A 14955-nucleotide genomic window follows, 5' to 3' on the forward strand; every position below is an offset into this window, starting at 1 on the left:
ACACAGTCCCACCTCCTGCACTGACACATCCCACAGTTATATATAATATATAATAATGGACACACTTTCCCAATTTCTCTGCTGACACATCCACAGTTATATTTATTATATAATAAACAGACGTTCTGTTAAAACAGTTGCTTCAATCTCCTGTCTTATCTGTCTGGGAAATATTTCCTGTTTTGTGCATTGCTGCCACATGTGTCGATGAGAGTGTTGACAGAAACATTCCCCTGAACGGTGTGAGGAATTGGGAAAGGATGGAGGAGTTTAGAGAGGACGAGGAGCTGCTGTCTTCATCAGTGAGAATCTCACAGCTCTGGAGATTTGACATTTTGCTTCATCCGATTCTCTCTGGGTTCTGGTGGAGTCCATCCATCTCAGGCCTGTGGATGGACACCTTAGCCTGGCCCAGGAGCAGACCCACGAGGAGGGGCCTCCAACCTGCCCACTCCCCTCTGCACTGGGTGGCCAAAGATCAGGAGCGTGGGCCTGATTTAGAACCAGAGGATGAGGAGCAGCCCCTTCAAATAATGGAACAGGGGCCACAACCTCTCCCACTCCATGTAGACATGATCCACCGACTCTGAAACTCACTGTTTTCAAATGGTCCATGAGGAAGACCAGAGTCAGCAACAGAAACATCACATTTACAGAAACACTCCTCCCCTTTTTTCCAGGGCACAGGCAGGTGAGCTCGGTTTGCTGGGAGATTTTCATTTTCCAGGAATTGAGTGGCTCCAGGCTTTTCCATCTGATGTGGTGGGAAGAGCAGCTGGAAGATTTATCATCGACAAGTAGAATTCCCAACTTTCCCAAGCACGGCAGCATGGAATTCAGACAGAGAGAGAGAGAGAGAGAGAATGAGAGACAGTGGGAGAGAGAGAGAGAGAGAGAGAGTGGGAGAGAGAGAGAGAAACAGAGATAGTGGGAGAGAGAGAGAGAGAGAAACAGAGACAGTGGGAGATAGAGAGAGAGAGAGAGAGAGTGGGAGAGAGAGGGAGAAACAGAGATAGTGGGAGAGAGAGAGAGAGAGAAACAGAGACAGTGGGAGAGAGAGAGAGAGAGAGAGAGAGAGAGAGTGGGAGAGAGAGGGAGAAACAGAGATAGTGGGAGAGAGAGAGAGAGAGAAACAGAGACAGTGGGAGAGAGAGAGAAACAGAGACAGTGGGAGAGAGAAAGAGAGACAGTGTGAGCGAGAGAGAGAAAAATACTGACAGTGGGAGAGAGAGAGACAGAGACAGTGGGAGAGAGAAAGTGAGAGAGAGAGATAGAGAGAGAAACAGAAACAGTGGGAAAGAGAAAGAGAGACAGTGAGAGAGTGAGAAAGAAAGACAGAGGGAGAGAGAGAGAGAAAGAGAGACAGTGGGAGAGAGACAGTGAAAGAGAGAGAGAAACAGAGACAGTGGGAGAGAGAGAGAGAGAGAAAGAGAGATATCGGGTGAGAGTGTGAGATGGAGAGAGAGAGAGAGAGAGAGAGAGAGAAAGAGTGAGAAGCACCAAAAGACAAAGAGAGGGACAGATTGAGACAGAGACAGAATGAGTGAGAAAAAGAGAGTCAGAGTGAGAGATAGAGAGAGAAACAGAGAGAAAGATAGAGTGCTAGAGGGATGGAGTGATAGAGAGAGAGATGTCTGGATGTCCCAGTGGACATTGGGACCCTGACGTTTGGCCTATATGAGGGTCCCGAGCCTGCCCATGTCATCACGCCCGCCGGACCAACCTTCTGGGAGGCAGCCTCCTAATTGGTCACCTCCATACTCACTGTCCTATTAATGATGGCGGTCAGACTCCCGAGGCTGTAGGCCCAATCAGAGGGCCCGCAGTGATGTCAGGCTGGCAGCTCCACCGGGAGAGGTGGGCCCTGCTGAAACAGGCAGGTGAGAGTGAGGACCCCTCAACATGGAGACGCCCTCGGCTGCCTGCAGAGGAATAGTAAAATAAAAAGGGCTGAAGCCAGTAGGTCCATCAGGTTGGAGGTGACACCCCTCCACAGGATTATTCATGGACAGGGCAGCAGCCTTTCATCCCTCTGGCTCCGTCATTGGGACATGGTGTCTCCGTCTCCGATGGTCCCCTGGCCTGCTGCCGGGAAGCCACCTCCATTGAGCTGGGGGCTTCCACACACGGGGGTGGGGAGGCCGCTCCGACGTTGGTAAAATACAATCACCGGCTCAAAATGGCCCCTAAGTGGGGCCTTCATTGCTCTAATTGTCTGCCCATCTCCATGGAGCTGCCAGCTGACCCAATTCCCAGTCCGCCCCTGGGAAAGTACCCCGGAGGTGGGAATGTGTCAGGGAGCCGTGTTGATGCAGCTCCCCACTATTTTCCCAGTCCTTCCTGCCTCCAACCCAGAATACTGTCTCCATGGCACCGGGAGTATTCATCCCAGCCTGTGAGAGACAGAGTGAGAGCGTGAGAGAGGGAGTGAGAGAATGAGAGAGAGAGTGAAAGAGAGTGAATGAGAGAGAGAGAGAGAGAGAGTGAATGAGAGAGAGAGAGAAAAAGAGAGGCAGAGTGAGAGAGGGAGACAAAGTGAGAGAGAGACAGCGTGTGACAGAGACAGAGTAACAGCGATTGGGAGAGAGGGACATAATGAGAGGGTGAAAGAGACAGAGTGAGAGAAAACAATGAGAGAGGGACAGAATGGGAGAGAAACCCAAAGTAGCAGAAACAGAGTGTGACACACTGAAAGCGACAAACACAGACAGAGACAGACAGAAGCACACATAGAGACAGAGACAAATAGATATATATAGAGAGAGTGTGAGAGACAGAGACACACATACACACAGGCAAAGAGTGACAGAGAGAGAGACACAGTGACAGTGAAAGACAGAGAGAGGGTGAGAGTGAGTGAGTGAAACACAGAGCAGAGGATATTGTACAGCCCCTGCACTGGAAGCTGTCAGTGTGGTATACGTTTGGTAAAGGAACCAAGCTCAGACTGAGTAAGTAAACCTCAATCCTCCGTTACTAATCCTTTAAATACTGAAACTTTCTAAAACACAAATGCTGAATAGTGGAAGGTGTTAGTAAGGAACTGCAGTCAATGAAATGTTTCATTGAAGAGCACTGTGTATAACAGGGTGCCCAGCTGTATTTCTTTAGTTACATTCCCCCTTTAACCAGCAAGATATAAGTAACCAACTTTTACCGAGTGTGTAGAGGAGATCTGGACGTTTGCAGACTGTGGTCACATTCCTGCTCCATGGAGTGAAATCCCTCACTAGACTCCTGCCAGTCTCAGTGTGAGCTCTGGGTCTCTGTCACAGTCTCTGATATAACTGATCTCAGCACCAGCACAGTGAGACACCGAGGTCCCACCTCCCCCAGCTTTAACTCTGCTCTGTCCACTCCCTGCTTATCTCTTGTCAAAGTTCTGATGACAAACAGTGACAGCAGGGCTCGCAATCCAGTGGCTTCAGTGTTCCAGGGTTTTGGGGAAACTCTCAGTTGCTTTGTCTTTGGGTCGAGTTCAGGTCGATTGTTCTGACCAGGTGATGAAAGTCTCTAGGGGTCTTTCACAGCCTTCACCTGGTCTTACTGTAACAAGATTTAATTTGAAACACACTGTGTTTTGAGCTCCTTCTCGGTGAATCCTTGTTCACCGCTTTCCAATTGTGAGGCAAAGAAATGAGCACAAACAGGTTTTCTTAGGTTTAAAGAAGAAAAGTGAAATTTATTAAAACATAAACTAAAACTGTAATTCAGTTAACGCGTACGGATACACGCCATGCCCCACGCTAGCATGCATATGCGATACGAACATGCAAATAGAGACAGAAAAGAGCAGAAGAAAAATAAAGTACAGAGGTTTGAGGTAATCTCTGAAGAGAGTTTTTGTTACTGTGCTTCGAGCTCACTGGAGTCCTTGCTTGTCGGTAGATCTTGCTTTTCATTGGGGCCCAGTATTCTTCTTAAACCTTGTTCACTGTGGGAGACTTTTCCCTCTTGCGGTTCATATGTCTTCAATGATTTCTGAAGCTGGTGAGAGAGATGAAAGCCGATGGGAGAGAGACAGTGGCAAGCCAGCCATGAAAAGTCTTTTCAGTCCAGGAGCAAACAGCTTTCTGAGTTCAAATTCTCTGTGGCAAGTTCAAATTCAAAAAACTACAACAGCCAGTTAGTCATGTGACTAAACTGGTCTGGCCATGTCCGATGGTGTTGTCGGCCATCTTAGTAGTCAAGCCGGAATGGGAGCTCCTCACCCTCAATGTCTGGTAATCAAAAGTCCATTGTGGATTAAATTTGTCAGGAAATGATCTTTTGTCCCTTCCAAGTACTGTCTGTTACTATGCAAATGTCTTTCCAGTTCAGGGTCAGTTTTTTTTTAAAGCAAGTTCTTTCTTCACTCCAGTGACAGTTTAAAAATCAACGTTCATATGGTGAAATTAATGTGCCTCATTCTTGGCAGGTGGGGGCCTGCATGACACTGATATTTATCTCTGAACCAACATCACTAAAAATGCTCATTTACCTTAATGCTATTGCGGGATCTTGCTGTGCACAAATTGTCTGCCACATTTCCTACATTCCAACAGTGACTGCTCTTTAAACAAGTCCTTCATTGTCTGTAAATGACTTTGGGAGGTCCTGAGGTGTGAAATACTCGATATAAATACAAGTCTTTCTTTTCTTTTTATTAACCGGGAGCTCCCACAATACCCCTGTTGATTAAAGCTGAACCCAGCAGAAAATCCACAGAAAACTGACTAATGTTTGTCTGATTTGTCTGTGTGTTTATTAGACATGACTGAGCAGATAGCAAGAGTTTCAGCAGCAACAAAGGTGTTACTCTAGTGCCCCTCCCACTTTCCCCATCGACTTACATAATACTTACGGGGAAAGGGCTCAGCACCTGCCATCGACTGGTTAAATGTCACCCCTCTAGACTACAGGTCTCCCACAATCTGCTCTCCATCTCTCTCCTGAAGGCACTATCTCTGGCTGGGGCACAGCTCCACCCTCCCCAAGTGGCCTCATTCCTCCAAGTGTGAGCCGGGAGGTTGAGAATGGCAGGCTATTCGACTGTGAGGTGTTAGTGTTGTCTCAGTGGGTAACACTCTCACCTCTGAGTCAGAATGTCGTGGCTTCAAGTCCCACTCCAGAGACTGGAGCACATAATCCAGGCTGACACTGCAGTGCAGTATTGAGGGAGTGCTGCATTGTCAGAGGTGCTGTCTTTCAGATGAGACAAACTGACGTCTGCCCTCTCAGGTGGATGTAAAGGATCCCACTGCGCTATTAGAAGAGCAGGGGAGTTCTCCTCGGTGTTCTGGACAATGTTTATCACTCAACCAACGGCACTGAAAATCAGATGATCTGCTCATTATCACTCAGCTGTCTGGGATCTTGTTGTGCACAATTGGCTGTAAAGCACTTTGGGACATCCTGAGGTGGTGACAGGCGATATAGAAATGCAAGTCTTTCTGTGAGTTTGGAGGCTCCTGATCCTGACCCTCGCCCAGTGTGCGCACACTCTCACCTTCCAGGGGTCATGGGGTCATTTGGAGCAGTGACCCTGCCTGACCCCAGTACACTGAGACTAATTATAGCCTCACCCTTGACCTCACCCCAGTGCTGGGCAAGAAGATTTTAAATGAAATCTAGAACATTCTACACCGACACCCAACATGAATCCTTTCTGACGTGTGTTGATACAAGTCTGCTCCAATGTTAGTTTAGTGATACAGCACTGAAACAGGTCCTTCGGCCCACCGACTCTGTGCCGACCATCAACCATCCATTTATACTAATCCTACACTAATCCCATATTCCTACCACATCCCCACCTGTCGCTATATTTCCCTACCACCTACCTATACTCGGGGTAATTTATAATGGCCAATTTACCTACCAACCTGCAAGTCTTTTGGCTTGTGGGAGGAAACCGGAGCATCCGGAGAAAACCCACGCAGACACAGGGAGAACTTGCAAACTCCACACAGGCAGTACCCGGAATCGAACCCGGGTCCCTGGAGCTGTGAGGCTGCGGTGCTAACCACTGCGCCACCCAATGTTCTCGGAGAAAGTTCTCCTGAAGTGTGTGTGATCTGAGATTTGTTAACACTGAGCCTGTTTCCTCCGGATAGACTGATCTATAGTTCGAGCTTCCTGCCAGGTTAACAGTGTCTTAAAGGGACACTGAGTCTTTAAACACTCTTACTATTAACCATTTCAGTGCTGAATTGGTGATAACCCTTCATTATAAAAGTTTAAACAGAGAAATATAGAAAGATTTACAATGCAGATGAGGCCATTCGGCCCATGGTGTCCATGCCAGCTGAAAATGAGTTAACAAACCTAATCCCACTTTCCAGCTCTTATTCCCATATCCCTGTAGGTTTCAGCACCTCAAGTGCATATCCAAGTGTTTTTTAAATGTAATGAGTGTTTCTGCCTCGACCACCCTTTCAGGCAGTGAGTTCCAGACCCCCAACACCCTCTGGGTGAAAAAATTACTCCTCAACTCACCTCTCATCCTTCCACCAATTAATTTAAATCTATGCCACTGGGTTATTGACCTCTCTGCTGCGGGAAGTAGGTCCTTCCTATCCACTCTATCTAGGCTCCTCATAATTTTATACACCTCAATTAAATCTCCCCTCAGACCCCTCTGTTCCAGAGATAACAATCCCAGCCGATCCTATCTTTCCTCATAGGTAAAATTCTCCATTCCTGGTAACATCCTCGTAAATCTCCTCTGTACCTGCTTTTGTTTGATCACATCCTTCCTGTAATGTGGTGACCAGAACTGTACACAGTTTTCTAGCTGTGGTCTAACTAGTGTTTTCTACAGTTCTGGCATAACCTCCTTACCCTTATACTCCAGGCCTCAGCAAATAAGGGCAAGCATCCCGTAAGCCTTCTTAACCACCTTATCTAGATGTCCTGCTACCTTCAGGGATCTGTAGACATGAACTCCAATGTCCCTCTGTTTTTCTACACTTCTTGGCATCCGACCATTTATTGTATATTCCTTTGCCTCGTTTGTCTTCCCCAAATACATTACCTCACATTTCTCTGGACTGAATTCCATTCTCCATTTTCTGTCCACCTGACCAGACCATTGATATCTTCCTGCAGTCTACAGCTCTCTTCCTCATGAACAACCACAAGGTTAATTTTTGTATCATCTGCAAACTTCTTAATCATGCCCCCTGCATTTAAGTCGAAATCATTGATATATACTATAATCAGCAGGGGACCCAGTACTGAGCCCTGCAGAACCCCACTGGAAACAGCTTTCCACTCACAAAAACATCCATCAACAATAAACATTTGCTTCCTGTCACTAAGTCAATTTTGGATCCAATTTGCTACTTTCCCTTGGATCCCATGGGCTTTTAATTTTCTGATCAGTCTGCCATGTGGGATCTTATCAAAAGCCTTGCTAAAATCCATGTCGACTATATCAAACATGCTGCCCACATTGACACTCCTTGTAACCTCTTCAAGAAATGTAATCGTTAGTCAGACACAAACTTCCCTTAACAAATCCATGCTGACTGTCTTGAATTAAGGCACCATGCCTTTAACAAGAGAGGATCGGAAAATGAGGATCAGAGCCTCTGCTATTTCTTCCATTGCTTCCTTTGGAACCTGGGATGCATTTCATCTGGGCCTGGTGATTTATCCATTTTCTAGGATGCTTAAAAACTTCATATTTCCTCCCTCACTAAGTTTATCCCATCCAAGATTTCACGCTCCTCCTCTTTAACTACAATGTCTGCTTTGTCACTTCTCTTTTGTGAAAAAAGGCACAAAGTATTCATTCAGAAACATGTCCACATCCTCCACATCCACGCACAGGTTAGGTTTATGGACTCTAATTGACCCCACTCTTTTCTTAGTGATCCTCCTGCTCTTTATGTATTCATTAAACATCTTTGGGTTTCCTTGATTTTATTTACAAAGAAACTTAGAAAATAGGAGCAGGAGTAGGCCATTCGGCCCTTCGAGCCAGCTCCGCCATTCATTATGATCATGGCTGATCATCCAACTTACTAACCTGTTCCCGCTTTCCCCCATATCCTTTGATCCTTTTCGTCCCAAGAGCTATATCTAACTCCTTCTTGAAAACATACAATGTTTTGGCCTCAACTGCTTTCTGTGGGATCAAATTCCACAGGCTCACCACTCACCTCATCTCAGTCCTGAAAGGGTTACCCCATATCCTTCGACTATGACCCCTGGTTCTGGACTCCCCCACCATCGGGGAACATCCTTCCTGCATCTACCCTGTCAAATCCTGTTCGAATTTTATAGGTTTCTATGAGATTCCCCTCTCACTCTTCTGAACTCCAGTGAATATAATCCTAACCGAATCAATCTCTCCTCATACGTCAGTCCCACCATCCCAGGAATCTGTCTGGTAAACCTTCACTGCACTCCCTCTATAGCAAGAACATCCTTCCTCAGATAAGGAGACCAAAACTGCACACAATATTCCAGGTGTGGCCTCACCAAGACCCTGTATAATTGCAGCAAAACATCCCTGCTCCTGTACTCGAATCCTCTCACTATGAAGGCCAACATACCATTTGTCTTTTTTACCGCCTGTTGGACCTGCATGCTTACCTTCAGCGACTGGTGTACGAGAACACCCAGGTCTCGTTGCATATTCCACCCTCTCAGTTTATAGCCGTTCAGATAATTATCTGCATTCTTGTTTTTGCTACCAAAGTGGATAACCTCACATTTATCCACATTATACTGCATCTGCCATGCATTTGCCCACTCACACAACTTGTCTAAACCACCCTGAAGTCTCTCTGCATCCTCCTCACAACCCACCCTCCCACCCAGTTTTGTGTCATTTGCAAATTTGGAGATATTACATTTAGCTCCCTCATCTAAATCATTAATATATATTGTGAATAGCTGGGTTCCTAGCACTGATCCCTGCAGTACCCCACTAGTCATTGCCTGCCATTCAGAAAAAGACCCATTGTTCCCTACTCATTGTTTCCTGTCTGCCAACCAATTTTCTATCCATTGCAATACACTACCCCCAATCCTCATGCGCTTTAATTTTACACGCTAACCTCTTATGTGGGACTTTGTTGAAAGCCTTCTGAAAGTCCAAATGAACCACATCCACTGGCTCCCCGTCATCAACTCTACTAGTTACATTCTCAAAGAATTCTAGTAGATTTGTCAAGCATGATTTCCCTTTCGTAAATCCATGCTGACTCTGTCCGATTCTACCACTGTTCTCCAAATGCTCTGCTGTAAAATCTTTGATAATGGACTCTAGAATTTTCCCCATTACCGACGTCAGGCTGACTGGTCTATAATTCCCTGATTTCTCTCTACCTCCCTTTTTAAATAATGGGGTTTCATGAACTACCCTCCAATCTGTAGGAACTGTTCCAGAGTCTATACAATCTTGGAAGATGACCACCAATGCATCCACTATTTCTAGGGCCACTTCCTTAAGTACTCTGGGATTCATACCATCAGGCCCTGGGGATTTATCGGCCTTCAATCCCATCAATTTCCCCAACACCATTTCTCCATTAATACTGATTTACTTCAGTTTTTCTCTCTCACTGAACCCTGTGTTTCTGGTATGATATTTGTGTCCTCCTTTGTGAAGACAGAACCAAAGTATGCATTTAGTTGGTCAGCAATTTCTTTGTTCCCCACAATAATTTCCCCTGTTTCTGACTGTAAGGGACCTACATTTGTCTTCACTAATCTTTTTCTCTTCACATACCTATAGAAACTTTTACAGTCAGTTTTTATGTTTCTTGCAAGCTTGCTCTCACTCTCTATTTTCCCCTTCTTAAACAATCCCTTGGTCCTCCTTTGCTGAATTCTGAACTGCTCCCAATCTTCAGGTATGTTGTTTTTTCTGGCGAATTTATTTGCCAATATTTTTTCATGTCCTCTCTTTGTTTCCCTAATTTCCTTTTCAATTTCACCCCTGAAATATCTACACTCCTCCAGGTTTTCTGCAGTATCAAGATCTCAGAATCTGATATAAGTTTCCCTTTTGTCCCTTATCCTACTGCATATGCTGTTTGACATCTGCGGTAAATGGAGATTTGGGAGTCTCACCCTTTTTCTTTGTGTGAACATGTTTGTTCTGAGCCCTCACTATCTCCTCCTTGAATGCCTCCCACTGCTCTGACACTGATTTACCTTCAAGAAGCTGTTTCCAGTCTAATTCTGACAAATCACATCTCAGCTTAGTAAAATTGGCCTTTCCCCAGTTTAAAACTTTTACTCTTGGTCCAGCTTTATCCTTTTCTATAACTGCTCTAAATCTAATTGAATTATAATCACTGCCACTAAAACACTCTCACATTGATCCCCTTCCACCTGCCCAGATTCATTCCCAAAAACTAAGTCCAGAACTGTCCCTTCTCTTGTTGGTCTTTCTACTGACGAGAAAAGTTCTCCCGAATGTATTTTAGGAATCCTGCGCCCTGAATTTATCCCAGTTAATTTTTGGAAAGTTGAAATCCCCTCCTATTACTGGCCTGTTGTTTCTGCACTTTTCAGTAATTTGCCGACACATTTGCTCTTCTCTCTCCCTCTGACTGTTTGAGGGTCTATAGCAGGAGTCTGGAACCTGCGGCTCCGGAGCCACATGTGACTCTTTAACAGCTCATTTACAGCTGCCAACCTTTTCCAGTTGGATTACATTAACATGAAAAAGGCCAAAAAAATTAAATCAAGAAAAATAAACCATGTTTTTATTGTGGGGATAAAAGACTAATCATTATGTTGTACTTTATAGTTTCAAATGATTATTTGAATGCAAAACATTATCATTGTCTAAATGAACTTGTTTGAGTGGTACAGCTTCCATTGGAGGAACAGCTTTTATGTTTGTGACCATTATTGTTTCTAATATCACTGAGATGATAAATTATTCTGCTATTAGAAACTTCTTTTTTATTACGAGAATCAATAGCTGAAAAAATTGTCTTAATTTTACACATCTGAAGTCAAAGTTTTTTTTTAAATTTAGACTTTACTGACGAAATTATACAAAAACAAGTCAAAAAAACACAATAATTCAGAGTGAAACCTATTCTGATTTTGATTTATTTTTATTGATACATAAATTCAATACATGTATTTTATTTATTATATATACAAAGTGTGCATTCTACCAGAGACACTTGGCAATTTAGAAGGTATTTGGTTTAGAAATGCTGCATTTTGGTCTTGACACTCCCAGTAGTTTTTATTTTAGGTAATTATTTGAAAACAGTCTCTTCAGGTAATAAAGGTTACCGACCCCTGGTCTATATATAGTGCAGCAATGTGATTGCCCCTTTTTTGTTCCTACGTTCAATCATATGTCCTCATTCGATGATCCTGCTTGAATATCATCCCTCCTCACAGCTGCGATTTTTTCTTTTGACCAATATTGTGAAACCCCTGCCTTTTTTATCTCGCTCTCTATCCCGTTGGGAAACCCAGTATCGGGAATGTTGAGCTGCCATTCCTGCCCTTCTTTAAGAAACATTTCAGTAATAACTGTCATCAAGGCAGCATTTGAGCGAGTCTGGAATCAAGGAGCCCGAGCAAAACTGGAGTCAATGTGAATCAGGGGGAAGTCTCTCGACTGTTTGGAGTCATACCTAGTGCAAAGGAAGATAGCTGTGGTTGTTGGAGGTCAATCATCTCAGCTCCAGGATGCCACTGCAGGAGTTCCTCAGCGTAGTGTCCTAGGCCCAACCATCTTCAGCTGCTTCATCAATGACCTTCCATCCACCATTAGGTCAGAAGAGGGGATGTTCGCTGATGATTGCACAATCTTCAGCACCATTCGCGAATCTGCAGAAACTGAAACAGTTCGTGTAGAAATGCGGCAAAACCTGGACACTGTCCAGGCTTGGGCTGATAAGTAACAAGTAACATTCACGTCACACAAGTGACAGGCAATGACTATCTCAAATAAGAAAGAATCTAACCATCTCCCCTTGACATTCAATGGCATTACGATCGCTGAATCCCCCACTATCAACATCCTGAAGGTTACCATTGACCAGAACCTGAACTGCAGTAGCCCTGTAAATACTGTGGCTACAAGAGCAGGTCAAAGGCTAGCCACCTAGGAGGAAAGGCCAGCAGTTGCATGGGAACACCACCAACTGCAAGTTCTCCTCCAAGTCACACACCATCCTGACTTGGAACTATATCGCCGTTCCTTCACTGTCACTGGGTCAAAATCCTGGAACTCCCTGCCTAACAGCACTGTGGGTGTACCTACCCCACATGGACTGCAGCAGTTCAAGAAGGCAGCTCACCACCACCTTCTCAAGGGCAATCAGTGATGGGCAATAAATGCTGGCCTGGCCAGCGATGCCCATATCCCATGAATGAATAAAAAAAAACTACCATATCATACTTCCAAGTGCAGTCGAACACAATTTAACCAGTTGAACATCAAACCATCCACTGTCTTTGTATTTTAGACTAAACCTAGCAAGCGAGGCAAATTAAGAAGTGATGGTGCTCATTTCTAACGATTCAACACCAGCCGTAGTTCATCAACCCAGCTGTCTGTTATCTGATGTGACATATCCAAACACAGAAACACCCACAGAAACATACACATAAATATACACATAGAACACACAAATATACACAGAGAATACACAAATGTACAGACAGAACACACAAATATATACAAAAGCATACAAATATATACAGGACACACCAATACAGACAGAAGACACAAATATATACATGGAACACACAAATATACACATGGAACACACAAATATATACATGGAACACACAAATATATACATGGAACACACAAATGTACAGACAGAACACACAAATATACACATGGAACACACAAATATACACATGGAACACACAAATATATACATGGAACACACAAATATATACATGGAACACACAAATGTACAGACAGAACACACAAATATAGACATGGAACACACAAATACACACATGGAACACACAAATATACACATGGAACACACAAATATATACATGGAACACACAAATATACACATGGAACACACAAATATAGACATGGAACACACAAATATACACATGGAACACACAAATATATACATGGAACACACAAATGTACAGACAGAACACACAAATATAGACATGGAACACACAAATATACACATGGAACACACAAATATATACATGGAACACACAAATATAGACATGGAACACACAAATGTACAGACAGAACACACAAATATAGACATGGAACACACAAATATACACATGGAACACACAAATATACACATGGAACACACAAATATATACATGGAACACACAAATGTACAGACAGAACACACAAATATAGACATGGAACACACAAATATACACATGGAACACACAAATATATACATGGAACACACAAATATATACATGGAACACACAAATGTACAGACAGAACACACAAATATACACATGGAACACACAAATATATACATGGAACACACAAATGTACAGACAGAACACACAAATATACACATGGAACACACAAATATATACATGGAACACACAAATATACACATGGAACACACAAATATAGACATGGAACACACAAATATACACATGGAACACACAAATATACACATGGAACACACAGATATACACATGGGACACACAAATATATATATGGAAGACACAAATATACAGAGAGCACAAAATATACACATAGAACACAGAAATACACAAACATGCAGTGATTCACAGTATTTCTCTTCTCTTTCAGGCCGAGAAAAGTCTCAACCCACACTGACCCTGATGCCCCCCTCCCCGGAGGAGGTCAAGGCCAAGGGCACTGCCACCCTGTTGTGCCTTGCCGATCACTTCTATCCCGATGAAGTGGGGGTGGAGTGGAAGAAGGACGGTGCAGCCATTTCGGCCGGGGTTCAGACCAGCAACTACCTGCGAGCTTCGGACAGCACCTACAGTGTCAGCAGCCTGCTGACCATCTCTGGCTCCGACTGGGAGTCCAATGCCCGCTTCTCCTGTGCCCTCACCCATGAGACCCTCTCCTCTCCCCTCAGTAAGAGTGTGAGCAGATCAGAATGTGTGTAGAATGTTAGAGACAGTCCGCAGAGGAGACACAACTTTAAATATAACAGGGGTGAGCTGGGAGGATAAAGGTCATTGTCAGCACGGAATTTCAAGTCTCTTCCTTCTCGTGACTGGGTCTGAGACACTTCTGAGGATCAGGGGTTAAGGCTCGAAATTGGGACAGTGTAGAGGGAGCTTTACTCTGTATCTAACCCCGTGCTGTACCTGTTCTGGGAGTGTTTGATGGGGACAGTGTAGAGGGAGCTTTACTCTGTATCTAACCCTGTGCTGTACCTGCCCTGGGAGTGTTTGATTGGACAGTGTAGAGGGAGCTTTACTATGTATCTAACCCGTACTGTACCTGTCCTGGGAGTGTTTGATTGGACAATGTAGACTCGTGATGCCAAGTAAAACCTCTCCAAGATGCTGAAGACTGTCAGCTGAGCTAAAATAATGTGAACCTCAGAAGTCGCTGCTTCAGTAAACCAGATCTCCTTCCTGCTCACCCTGCAGTTACAATTTAAAGTTTAGTCTCTGTTTAAAGCGACAGGATTCTCATGTTATTGAGAAAATCTCCACAACTGTTTTAATAAACCTTCATTCTCCCTGTGAATTTCTCCAGCTTCCTCTCACTGAGCTGTTTATTCAAGTCTTTTTTCTGTAAATGTAAATCAGTAAAAGGTAATAAACATTAAGAATATTCAGTAAATGTCTCGGGAGTACTTTGGAAATGTCCCACCTTCCTGTCAGCTGATTGGCTGTATTTCAACAAGTGACTCTAATGATTGGCTGGTTGAACTCTCAATCAATAGCACATTAGCATAAGATTTGATTCCAAACATATATACAACATATGAATTAGGAGCAGGAGTAGGCCACTCGGCCCCTCGAACCTGCTCCACCATTCAA

The 14955-nt window shown here is 44.0% G+C and overlaps 1 long non-coding RNA gene and 1 gene segment (V, D, J or C); one reads left to right on the top strand and one right to left on the bottom strand.

The window, feature by feature from the left end:
- LOC137373121 (uncharacterized) overlaps positions 1 to 3393 on the bottom strand; it is a 78803-nt gene extending 75410 nt beyond the window's left edge. Inside the window, exon 1 of the long non-coding RNA XR_010975590.1 lies at positions 3158 to 3393. This is a non-coding gene — a long non-coding RNA (uncharacterized lncRNA). The remainder of the gene's footprint in view (positions 1 to 3157) is intronic.
- The window catches only part of LOC137373120 (Ig kappa chain V region Mem5-like), an 80658-nt gene extending 65903 nt beyond the window's left edge, over positions 1 to 14755 (top strand). Inside the window, 2 exon segments of the V gene segment in view lie at positions 2918 to 2951; positions 13739 to 14755. Coding sequence covers positions 2918 to 2951; positions 13739 to 14067 — 363 coding nt within the window.
- Positions 14756 to 14955: the final 200 nt, after the last annotated feature.

The sequence above is a fragment of the Heterodontus francisci genome, chromosome 8 (assembly GCF_036365525.1).
Source record: "Heterodontus francisci isolate sHetFra1 chromosome 8, sHetFra1.hap1, whole genome shotgun sequence".
NCBI classification, from domain to species: domain Eukaryota; kingdom Metazoa; phylum Chordata; class Chondrichthyes; order Heterodontiformes; family Heterodontidae; genus Heterodontus; species Heterodontus francisci.